This window comes from Cervus canadensis, chromosome 26 (genome assembly GCF_019320065.1).
Source record: "Cervus canadensis isolate Bull #8, Minnesota chromosome 26, ASM1932006v1, whole genome shotgun sequence".
Taxonomy (NCBI): Eukaryota; Metazoa; Chordata; class Mammalia; order Artiodactyla; family Cervidae; genus Cervus; species Cervus canadensis.
This window is the reverse complement of record NC_057411.1, coordinates 27,525,089-27,538,035: the sequence shown is the minus strand read 5'-3', so window position 1 is coordinate 27,538,035 and position 12,947 is coordinate 27,525,089. Positions and strand designations below refer to the sequence as shown.

The 12,947-nt window shown below is 36.4% G+C and overlaps 1 protein-coding gene across 4 annotated transcripts in view; it reads right to left on the bottom strand.

The window, feature by feature from the left end:
• Window positions 1-12,947, bottom strand: part of USO1 (USO1 vesicle transport factor) — a 75,977-nt gene that overhangs the window by 5,282 nt on the left and 57,748 nt on the right. For 2 of the 4 annotated variants that reach the window (XM_043448439.1, XM_043448441.1), the window contains 8 exons: window positions 12,000-12,020; window positions 7,704-7,814; window positions 7,271-7,389; window positions 6,954-7,135; window positions 6,360-6,481; window positions 3,689-3,827; window positions 2,594-2,757; window positions 1,937-2,020 (listed from right to left, as the gene is read on the bottom strand). In XM_043448439.1, the coding sequence (XP_043304374.1) occupies window positions 1,937-2,020; window positions 2,594-2,757; window positions 3,689-3,827; window positions 6,360-6,481; window positions 6,954-7,135; window positions 7,271-7,389; window positions 7,704-7,814; window positions 12,000-12,020 (942 nt within the window). The remainder of the gene's footprint in view (window positions 1-1,936; window positions 2,021-2,593; window positions 2,758-3,688; window positions 3,828-6,359; window positions 6,482-6,953; window positions 7,136-7,270; window positions 7,390-7,703; window positions 7,815-11,999; window positions 12,021-12,947) is intronic. The other 2 variants (XM_043448443.1, XM_043448442.1) reach the window with 1 other exon arrangement.

Below are 12,947 nucleotides of genomic sequence, written 5' to 3'. Positions count from 1 at the left end.
GGGAGAAGCCCACAGCGAGAGAGAATAAGAGAAGAGGAAAATAGCACTAAACTGTGGAATTTCAGAAAGCAAATGACAGTGGTAACCAACCGGCACACCTGTGAGGGCTGAAACAGAAGCTGACCTTTTAGAAAGCCACGCTGCTGCCTGGCGTATAATGCAGAACTACCAAAGGCCTGGGAACCCGCACCACCAATGTTTTGGAACTGTGAGTAAAACTGGGGTCAAAGACAGTAGGGCTGGAACTCCCCTGGGGGTAGAGTGGTTAAGACTCTGTCTTGCAATGCAGGGGTGGTGAGTTTGATCCCTGGCCCAGGAACTAATATCCAACATTCCACGGAGCAACAAAGTCCACACACCGCAACTAAGACCCGATTCAGCCAAATAAGTAAAAATAACAACAATAACAAAAACCCAGCAGGGTTGGTTGAAAGTCTGCTTAGAAATAGAGTACTGAATCCCTGTCCTAACTATGCCTCAGGTAACGTTTCCTTTTCTCTTGACTGAAGGCTAGAGGTGTATTATTTGGAATGGGCAAAATAAGATGGGTTTTAGACTAGGGGGCCACCAAACACTGATGAAAGTAGTAGTACTGTAGTGAAAGTGGTGGAATTAACTGAAAGTTTATGTATTAAGGCTGAAGTTTCCAAACTTCTTGCTCACTCCCCTCAAAACAAGTCCAGGAAAATGAAGCAATTGTAACAGTGGCTCTCCACCAAGGGCAATCTTCCCCCACGATATCTGGCAGGTGTCTGGAGATACTAGGATGCTGTCATGTAAAAAGTTTTTTATTCTCTTAATATTTTCTATCATGAACATACATGTCTTTTCTCTGACTGTTCTGTTTCTTCACTTATCAAAGTAAGTTATGTAAAAATTACAGACCATTTGGTCTTCTTTCTATACTCTGTTTTACTATATATTATTAAAAAAACCCACAACTTATTTAAAATATATCTTTGGGAAATATGAAAAGTAAAACTTTTTACTTGGGATTTATAGACTGAGAGTATATATTAATAACTTAATTTATTTTCATTTTAATATAGTTTTAGATTTCATAAAATCAGAACAGCATATTAACTCTTCCTCATAAGAACAAAACATTATGGCCACATTATTGGAGAGTTGTAAATCATTATTGATAAATTATTATTATTTTTTAAAATGTTTCATTGTAGAATCCACTCTAGGGTACAGAGAAATTACCAAAATAAGACATTTTGCTTCTCTCTGTCCAGGTATTCCCATCTGATCAGGCACGTCAGAGGGTGAGGACCAGCTGACTACTAGAGAAGGAAGTCAGTCCTAGGTTGGCCAAGCTGTTAATTTCTTTTTTTAGTATTACTTTTTTTAAAAAAAGAAACATATATTCCTTTTATAGAAAAGGAAGGAAGGAGAGGGGGATGGAAGGAAGAAAAGGCATATTTGCATTTCTAAATAATATAAATTACTACAGCAGAAAAAGTTATTTTGCTTTATTTTTAGCTAGTCATCTAACTGAGATATATACAAGTTTACTTTCTGTTTTTCCTTTTCCAATTCTAATAACCAACATTTTTCTGGAAAGCATGATTTAAATGCCCAATACATTTAACCAAGCAGTTACCAAGAAAATTAAGCACAAGATTTTGTATCTTCATATTTGCAGCTTATAAACATATTTAAAGTTTCCTTAACTGCTTACTGACAATCTACAAATAATCTGGGTAAGATGCTGAGATCTATTAAAAAGAACACCACTGAAAAATAAATACACCATAAAAAGCAAAATACCATTACTAGACAATTAAAACAGCTTCTGTATTTTCAAATGGCTTTTACTTGATAGAGAAGTGAAGATGCCTGACAAAGCAGTTCTAGATTAATGCGGGGCCGTTATGCTATTATAATTAAAACAAGACAAAACAGAGCCTGAATCAAGCTGAAAAGTGACCTGTTTTAACTCTGCAATTTGTTCAGAATCTCCTGCTGTTGCTGAAGACTGTTCATTTGTGCCAGGTGATGGTTGGGAAGATTTCTACAAAGAGCAGAGAGACAAACTGTGAAATAAATTCAGTTTAAACAGTTAGGAAAAAGCAAAACAAAACTGTACACATATAAGCTATGCCTGGTACATGTATACCAGAAAATTCCACACTGACATTTAAAATTTTATGCCCAAAATAACATTTCAACATAGCACATCTTGTCAACAAATTTTCCATAGCTAATCAACTCATAGCAAGTAATTTATTAAATCTAAGCACTTAACTGAGATAATATGAAGAAAAGAGCATAAAAGCAGGTATTTACTGAGTGATTTCCATGTATTAAAAGAGCTTCATACAGAGTACCTTATTTAATTCTTGCAACAATGGGACAGATACCACCACAACCATTTTACAGCTCAGGAAACAAGTTTCAAGAGGTTAACCAAGTTGCTCAAATTCAGTTAGCTAGGATGCACTGATGCTTTAGACAGTCTGACTCCAGAGCTCACGTTCTAAAACCTTAAAATGATACTTTACCTTAAGGGATCCAGAAATAAAAACAAGCAGGATAATGAGAATTATTTTTGACCTCGTGTACAAATTTTAAAACACTCACTCACCAAATTTTCAATCAGAGAGTCTTTTTCAGCCAGTTGACTTTGTAAAAGTTCCCGATTACTTTTTAATTCTTCTATCTCTTCTCGCAGCCTACTAATTTCTTCCGGCTGAACGCCATTCATCTGAGCCCCATCACTGTAAGGACCTTGATGCTGACTGTCTTTTCCTATCAGGCATAAAATTTGAGAAGTCAGCATGAAATTTTTCATTTTTTGAGCTGACAATTCAAGTATAAAATAAACACATAATTTCCTGAATAATTACTTTGGAGGCACTTTTGTATGCACATTTCATCTTTGCAAAACAGTGCACTGACAAAAATGATGAACTGATGCTTTCAGGGTTTCTGGGAGGAAAAACAGCATAGTCTTTAGACTAAACTGGCTCAGTGATCTAAAATTAAGAATTATAGTAGTTTCAATTCCAATTCTATCAATTAATATAAGAGAAAATAAAATCCTTTTAGAAATCTTCACAAAAGAATAGCTTTCTATATGGCCTAAAAGAACTGATGAATTATTGTCATAAATAGAGGAAGCAAAAGTTATTTTCTTCTGAAAATTTTGGTCACCTTCATATAAATAAACTATGTTTCTAAGTAGCTAGCATTCCAATCATAAGCAGTATAGAAAGAGACTATTTACAAGCATTTGAGCCCTTAGCATGTGCCAGACACCAAACTAGAATTTTATACGTATTATTTCATTTAAATCTCAGCTCCACTTTGCAGATTAAAAAAAAAAGAAAAAAAAAAGGAAAGGTTAGACCAGTCATTCGAAACTGGCTATACATTAGAATCACCTGGGGAGCTTGTAATAATCACTGATGCCTGGACCCAAACCCTAACTAATTTAATTAGAAACTTCAGTGGGGGGAAAAAAAAAAAAACTTCAGTGGGGGTCTCAATATCGGTATTAAAAAAAATCTCAAGGGGTCTCAATGTGTAGGTAGCAAGGTTGAGAATCAATGGATAGCAAAGAGACTGGACTTCAAACTCTGACTTACACTTTTGTCACAGCGATCAAGGTTAAAGAAAGATGAGTCCACAAGAATAATCTCTTGGGGACACTACAATAGGAACAGCTAGCTACACTTACCGAGCTGTACTTTAAGAAGATTATACTGATCCTTGTGTTGCTGAATCTGAGATATTTGCTGTGTGACTGCTGTCTGGAGCTGTTCATTTTGACATTTTAATGTAGAAATCTGCTGCTTTAATTCCTCCAGTTGCAGATCCTGTGAAAGAAAACATAATTCAAGTGATTTAAATTCATACTAGTGAGCATTAAGAAGAACAAATGAAAAATCAGAGATTACTTTGGATGAGGATATTAAACTACTCAACATTTTCAAAATCATTCAACAATTAAGCAATAACACATTAACATATGTGCTAAGGCCAGTCAATATGTAGCAGAACTGTAAGATCTCCGGGCCCCACTCCATGACACACCTGCGATCTCACTGTGAGTTTTGGTTTGGGGGGCAGGGTGGTGGTGTCAATTTTAAAAACTTCATTTTATGATCCATCAAACTAAAAACTGCGTACCAAATTATTTAAGCATATGTATGCACCTCTATTACTTTTAACACTAAAAGACAAGCAGGGGACTTCCCTGCTGGTCCAGCCCCTTTCAATGCAGCAGGTGTGGGTTCCATCCCTGGTCAGGGAGCGAAGACCCCACATGCCTCTTGGCCAAAAAAACCAACTCATAAAACAAGAAGCAATACTGTAACAAAATCAGTAAAGACTTTAACAATAGTCCACGTTAAAAAAAAAAAAAAAAGACAATCATAGAACATTTAGAATTTCAAAAAAAAGCTTTCACTTCTAATCACCTCCTAATTTAACTGGTTGGAAAGTGATCTGTGTGTTTAAAAATTTTCTTCTAATTTTTTCCAACCCAAATTTTTTAAACTTATCATAATCAGTCCATACATCATTTTTTAACTTTTAATTTGCCTACTATTCAATCATAATTTCCTCATATTAATCAGGAGATACAATATAATTTATATTCAAAAACAACACGAAGGCTGCTCTCCATTTTTCTAAATGATAGTATCATTACAATAAATATCTTAGTCAATATAACTGTTTTCCTGAATTTTGGAGAATTTCCTTAGGATTGATTTCCAAATATAATTCAGAGTTTATATAAACATTTTATAGCTCTTGAGGCTTGTTGCCTAATTGCCAAATGGTATTCTAATTGGTGAGAATATTTAAAATTAACATTTCTAAAGAAGAGTCATTATAGTAATTGTGTCAAATCACTCTTTTCTTCTTCCAAATCAACCATATTTATCAGCTCCAAGTATAGGCTATAATATTGCCTTCCAAGTTCTTATTTCCCACTGCTGTAAAGATTACATTTTACCATCTGGAAATGACTGTGATTTTGTACTAAGATAGATGAAAAATTCTAATAACCACGAACAGAGTAATGATTCAAATTTGGATCATTCAAAGATGATTCTAATTTACTAATTTGCTTATAAACTGAAAAGCTCAGACTGAATGCTAAATATACCTCCAGTGTACGTTTATTCTTTTTTAGAGTTTCATTCCCAGCAGTATACCTTGTGGAGGTACACCAAGTGGAGGGAGCTCTCATTTACAGGGCTCCACCCTGAAGCTCCTCCTTGCCACACCCGCCTGAGCTGTGCACAGTCAGCATGGGGCGGAGGGCAGTGCAGGGATGGTGGACCCGCCTCCCATGAAACTGTCTTCACCACCCTCGAACTTTAACACCAGTAATCTTATTTTACAGATAATACTGCAGCACTTCCTAGGATTCCATTCCAATAAAAGTATGTACGCCACAGTGAGGAATTAAATGAGAGAAAACCAAGAAACACTGCTTGAAGGAATGTAAAGAAGCTAAGGTGCTGAATACTATGTAAGTGTGGGCTTCACTTGGTATCCTGCAGAGAAAATGTCAGTTGATGATTCTGAAACTGTAGTTTCAACTGAACTCATCATTACCCACTCTAATAAATCAGTTTCCTCTACTCCGTAGGGATACTGTGAAAATTAAATGTGACAGTGTTTAAATGTGCTTAGTGAGCACCCACAACACAGGAAACAAAAACCAGCAGTCACCACCATCATTGTCAGCTCCCTAATATCCACTCATCACCAGCATATCCTTCCTTCCCTCCAGCCTTGCCTCTCAAATTTCCCTTTACATAGCCAGCAAAGGTTCTGTGTACACATCAGTAACACGTGCCTTCCTTCTCTCTCCTTTTGCTGAGCTTAGTCATAGTTATCCTCTCAGGGGGACTCAGCTTCTCTGTTTTCCCCAAGCCCCTATCTAGATAAATTATGTACTTCTCAGTGCTGCCATACACTTCTGATTATCTTTACTACTAGACTTGCTAAACACATATTAAGCTCTCAGTTTGCTGAATACTCAGAGGCTTTTGAATTATTTAGGTAAACAATGAGTTTTGCTTTGTGTATCCTCTTGCATTTAGAAATGCCAAGAGAAATTCTTCCCTAAAGCAGAAAAGTATGAGTGCTTAGTCATGTCCAACTCATTGCAACTCCGTGAAGTGTAGCCCGCTAGATTCTCATGTCCATTGGATTCCCCAGGCAAGAACACTGGAGTGGGTAGCCATTCCGTTCTCCAGGGGCTCTTCCCAAGCCAAGGACTGAACCTGGTCTCCTGCGTTCAGGTGGATTCCTTGCCATCGGAGTCACCAGGGAAGCCCCAGAAAGTGTCCACACTCCCAGTGTAGCAGAGACTGTGCATCAGTACGTACTTGCTCTCGAATCATATTTTTGTAGTGAGTCACAATGCTGTCATGCTGCTCTAATGTCTTCTTCACCTCTTCTTCTTTTTTATCTTCTTCACTGGACTTATAAATAGCCTTAGTAATCACACCTATGAAAGAAGACATTTAAAAATACTGCTTTATTATCAAGACTTATCAGTAAAAACATATGGCCTAACTGCATGAGGCTTTGGGCTTCCTGGTGGCTCAGCAGTAAAGAACCTGCCTGCCAATCCAAAAGACGTGGGTTCAGTCCCTTGGTTGGGAAAAGTCCCCGGAGAAGGAAATGGCAACTCACTCCAGTATTGTCTTCTGGGAAATCCCATGGACAGGCTACCGTCCATGGGGTCACAGAAGAGTCGGACATGACTTTGCAACTAAATAACAACTGCATGAGAGATCAGAAGTCATCTTTCCAATTCTTACTGAGTGCCAAAAGTCCTTCAATGGGCTACAGACCAAGAGCTAAAAAAAAGATACTTTTAGGCTTACCATATAATCTGCATGCATCCAGAATATACATATAAAATAAAATCACAGGTACTTTCAAATGAGTGTCAAAATGAACTCTGGTCATCTTACCTTCAAGTTCTTTTACCAGTTTTGTAAACTCATGATCAAATATCATGTATTCTGGACTGGGGAAGTTTGGCTGGGGTTTCTGAGACGCTCTGGAATACAGCTCATGTTTGCTAATAAATCCTAGTTTCTCTATGAAATTCTCTTTGCCAATCCTCTTCTCTATCAGTTGTTTTAGTTTCTCTCTACAGAGATAAGTATATTGAGATGCTTAAAAAGTCATAACAAAACAGAAAAGCCTGGTCTACATTATGCTTTGGCAGAAAAAAAATTATCATTATCTATTGATGACATCAGCAAATCATTTTCCCCTTACTTACTTCATATAGGTCTCAAGAGAGTTATCATTGAAGTAAATCGAAATGCCCAACAAAAGAGCACATAAGCCTTGGACCAACTGTTCCTCTTCTCCAAGATTTTCTGCAATTTGTCCTGTTAGCTGAAATCTTTGTTAAGAAAACTAACAGTTCATAGTAACAAGAATACTTCGTTTTACAATTTGAATCTGACATGTATTTCATGTAAGTTTCAACAAGAAATTCTATACACAATCTAAGAAAACATAGAACAGTGGTATACATGTACCCCCCCCCCCCCACACAGCTTAAGCAAGCATCATTATCACCTTAACCATTTAAAAGTCTGCAACATAAAGAGAATGCAAACATTTGAGGCATGGAACTACCTCTAGTTGAGAAGAAGAAACAGAAAAGATAAATACTTACATGTATCTTACTAAAACATAAAGGATACAAATGGAACATTGGCTGAATTGTGAAGAAAGTGTGTCACTGCAATGGGGCAGTTGCTAAGCCAGGTACAAAGCAACATTAGTAATCCAACTCTTGTCTGTATTTTGCTTCCCTGCAATAAACAAGTTAGCAGAAATCTTTTTATGTTTTTCAAACCTGAAGTTGCCCTAAAATCCCTCCCCATCTACATAAAAAGACATTTAAAATCTTATAAAAGATGTGTCAGGAATCTGGATTTTAAAAATTGAACAAGAAAATGCACTCGTGTGTCCTGTTTGGACTGCACTTCCGAAACAGAGAGCAGAAATTAGACTTGATCCATGTTTACAAGAGTACCAGGTTATCTAAAATATTGTTAGTGGAAAACCTGATATGCTCAAGAAGAAATATATGTGGATGCTTATAATTTATCAATCTTAAAACACTAGCATAAATTTGCTGGCAAATTTAAAATGTTTCAATAGGAATTAGAAAAAAACTAGAAAACACAAATTCTACCTCCTTCAAAAAATTTAAAAAAAAAAAAAAAAGACATAATCTCCTGAATTGTTTAAATTCCATTAAAGAATATATTTCTCTAACAGGAAAATAAATAAACCACATTACAAACTCTGAGAAATGCCAAATTATGAGAAATAACAAGCATAATGGAGAAGAAAAAGATTTATTTAAATTAGCTAAGTGCCTCAAACCACTAACTATACTGCTGCTAAGCATGTTAAACAATATTGAAAACTAGCATGTCCATCAACATTACACTTTCCTAAATTTTCATACAACACATTTACACCCCTTATATGAGTATTTTCTTAGCTCATAACATTCAGTTCACTTCAGTCACTCAGTTGTGTCCGACTCTGTGACTGCATGAACCGCAGCACACCAGGCCTCCCTGTCTGCATCACCAACTCCCGGAGTTTACTCAAACTCATTCCATTGAGTCAGTGATGCCATCCAACCATCTCATTCTCTGTCATCCCCTTCTCCTCCTGCCATCAATCTTTCCCAGCATCAGGGTCTCTTCCAATGAGTCAGCTCTTCACATCAGGTGGCCATAATATTGCCCTTGCCCAAATTACACTGTGGTGTTGGAGAAGACCCCTGAAAGTCCCTTGGACTGCAAGGAGATCCAACCAGTCCATCCTAAAGGAGATCAGTCCTGGGTGTTCACTGGAAGGACTGATGCTGAAGCTGAAACTCCAGTACTTTGGCCACCTCATGCGAAGAGTTGAGTCATTGGAAAAGACCCTGATACTGGGAGGGATTGGGGTCAGGAGGAGAAGGGGATGACAGAGGATGAGATGGCTGGATGGCATCACTGACTCGATGGACATGAGTTTGAGTAAACTCCGGGACTTGGTGATGGACAGGGAGGCCTGGCATGCTGTGATTCATGGAGTTGCAAAGAGTCGGACACGACTGAATGACTGAACTGAACTGACTGAATCTGCATTTTTGTTTAAACAAAACAAAACTTGCTTGAAAGAAAATAATGGAAATTAATACAATAATGCATTGCTTTGGGAGTAATTTCAGAAAATATCCAAAATACAATTCTTTAAAAAATCAAGACAAGGGATGGATTCAAAAGTAACTATTACTATGTTTTGAAAAATTTCTATCACTCACCCAGACTATTCTAATTTCATGAACCTTAATGTCAACATCTTGGCCTTTCTATAATCTTTTTTCAAGTATATTTAATTAAATTCAAATTAGACCTCTTCAAATGCCACGTAAGCATTAATTAGCATGATTTAGTTTTTACATAAAGCATTAGTTTTACTTTTTCCTTGCCTTTATGTCATTATTGTGTCCACAGTATATCTTCATGTTACCCAGGTAAACTGAAAATAAAATTTATTATAGGAATACCATTTGCAGGTACCAAACATGCTGACATTGTATAAACAAGGGCATCCTATCAAATCACTGACTGATGTCTGAGTAAACAAAAATGGAATTAGGTTCAATTCTGAAAAGTATGTCCTTTGGGGTCTAGCTGAAGGTTAGAGAGCAAAGTCAAACATAACTGGTTAGAACCAAGTAGAAGATAGAATGGAACACCTTGTTTATTACAGCAACAATTCTGATTAGGAATGAGCCTACTCAAAACTGTGTACGTGTACTACTGTGTGTAAAATAGACAGCTGGTTGGAAGCTGCTGCATAGCGCAGGGCGCTCAGCTCAAGGCTGAGATGACCTGGGCGGGCGGGGCGGTGGGATGGGGGAAGTGAGAGCGATGCTCAGAGGAGGAGGAGCATGTGTATACAGATGGCTGATTCATGCTGCTGTACAGCAGAGATTAACACAACATTGTCAAATAATTATCCTCCAATTAAAAAAAAACAGGAAAGAAATTCAATTAGAGGAGTCATGGAGGGCTCTTTTTATTTAGAAATGAAAGTTCTAAAGATGGTCTCATCAATAGGATCATAAGAATAGTAACAAGATGTTAATTTTTTAATATATGATTTAGAAAAAATAATTCACTGCTATATTATGATGTCATTTAATTATAGTGAAGCTAACTGCTATTAAAATCTCTCTCTCCTGGACTTCCCTGGTGGTCCAGTGGCTAAGACTCTGACTACCAATGCAGGGGGCCCATGTTCAATCCCTGGTCAGGGAACTAGATCTCACATGCTGCAACTAAGGGTTCATATGCCACAGCTAAAGATCCTGCCTGCCACAATGAAGATCAAAATGTCTGTGTGCCTCAAATGAGATCCAGCACAGCCAAAAATAGAAAAAAAAATCTCTCTCTTACTGTTATCAATTATCCCCCACTGTGAGAAACAGCCAAAGTCAAATATTTCTACATGTTGACAACATGGATGCACTCATTCTACTACTGGAATTTTTTCCAGCTTGAAAGAATAAACAAATAAAAGTATCATTAAAGGGAGCCTTAAAAAAGTGGGAGAGGCTAAAACTGACCAAAAATCTAAGTTTGTTAACTACTGAAAAATGCTCTCATTTTTTAGGGGGGAGAAAAGCTCTGTTTAAACTAAAAATGTTTCAAAATACTGTTGGAACCTTTGTCTATCTGAGAATACTTCTGCCTACCATTCACAAATTGCATGATGCATTTGAGTTACACATCTACTGAAAAAAAAAAAATGGCTGAGAATTATTTCAAATCTTGTTGCAGAGAACCTTGAACATTTCAGAAGAAATAAAGTATTATTCCTAAAAGTACATTAATAATAAAAAATATGTAAAGTTAACATTTTAAACAACTGGTGTTTAAGTATTAAAATGAGGTTCAAGAGTATTGTGATCAGATTTACTTCCTAGTGGTGGGCTCTGGAGACAGAGAACTAATAGGAAAGGGACAAGATGGAACTTGTGGGATTATGAACACTATGCTGCATATTTTATCTTGGGTGGTGGTTATAGAAATGTATTCAACCATGAAAATCATCAGACTGAACACTTAAGGTCTGTGCATTTTACTGTATATAAATTATACTTTCCAAAATTTCCCTTTTAAATCAGTGATATGCACACTTATAAAATTCTTTACTAAGTATTGAAAATTCTGACAGCTAAAGCTGCCAAATCTGTGTGTGAGGTATTAACACACGTTAAATCATGCTCATACACAAAGATACAACTCCCAATAGACCTCAGTTATTAGTATTCACGCTGCATGATTGAACACATGCTCAAATACGGAACTAAAAGTACACACCTTTTGGGCCAAATATCCCAAAAAACAGATCAAAATCAAACACAAATCACACTCTCCCCCAGCACACATCAAAAACAAATCCAAAATGGTAGTATAGCACATATGTAATACCCAGAATAACTCAAGATGTTTAAACTCTTTCAAATTACAAATTTATACTTACTATTGTATATTTTCAACAACCTATATAATATAAAAGTCATCATGTTCTTTCATATGCTGATTAAAGATGAAATTTTTAACTCTTAAATTTTACTACCTCTGAAATGGTTTCATTGGAAATAAAGCAGCAAGCTTGGGTGAAAAATCACACCAAAAACCCCAAACCAAGGAATTCCAGAAAGTGCAAGCATCCCCAGAGGAAGCACAAGGAGAGCTTCAGACGCTCACTCCCACAGTGAGCGCGGGAGTAACACCACTGCAGGACCGCCCAGAGAGAAACCCAAGAGTCACGGTAGAGATTAACTTGCTGACACATACAAGTGTGAGTAGGATATAACTTCAAACAAGCAGTTAAAAAAAAACAATTAACAAAACCCAAGACAAAGAAAAAGGCTGGCTGTAGGAGGAAATGCCTAAGCCCAAACAAGTGATACATACCCGTCGGTTGATCTTATCACCCTGCAAATTATACATTAAAGATTACTTGAAAATATTACTGCTTGAGAAAAATGTATACCTAGAAAAATCCCTCAAATACAGTCTCTCTAGCAACCCAAGCCAACACTTTGGAACAGGATAGATCTAATCTTTTATTATACCAACATATGTACATTTTAGAGGAGAAAGGCTAATTTTATAACACTGTGATTACTTAAAAGTGGGAAGACACCACTCTCTTGAGGATTTCTCATGCATTAGTTAGAATTGCAATGTTAGAGCTAAGTATGTGGTGATGATGGTCAGACAGTTAATTACTATTTGGCTTAAGAAAAGCCATTATACACCACTATGTTTAAAATAAGTAACTAATAAGGACCTACTGGAAACTCTACAGGGAACTCTACTCAATAGTCTGTAAAAACCTTCATGGGAAAGAATCTAAAAAAGAACTGGATATACGTATAACTGGTTTACTTTGCTGTACACCAGAAACTAACGCAACATTGTAAATAAAATATACTCTAATGCAAATTTGAAAAAAGAAAAGCTGTTTTCCATACACAGCAACAAGAGAAAGACAAGTATTAAATAAATAAGACTATGAATATTCTGGAGTACTTCTAAAAAACCACTAAGAAAGATAAAGCAGACTTTCAATCAAAGTAAACTGATTCTAAGTAACAAAGGAAGAATTCAACTCTCTTTTCACTAGCTAATTTTTAAGCCTTCATTAATAACTTCCTATGGATGGTACTGATGTTTCTTTAAAAGCTCACAATAAAACAATTCAACAAGTGTGGCAAGATTAAAAACTGAGAAGCACTCCACATATCACGGGGAAGGAATAAGATAATACCAGTGGATAGAGCAATTTTAGATTTATTGACATTTTCACTCTCCTTGAATGATTCTGAACATCTATGACTTTAAAGTTTTGCTTAAGCA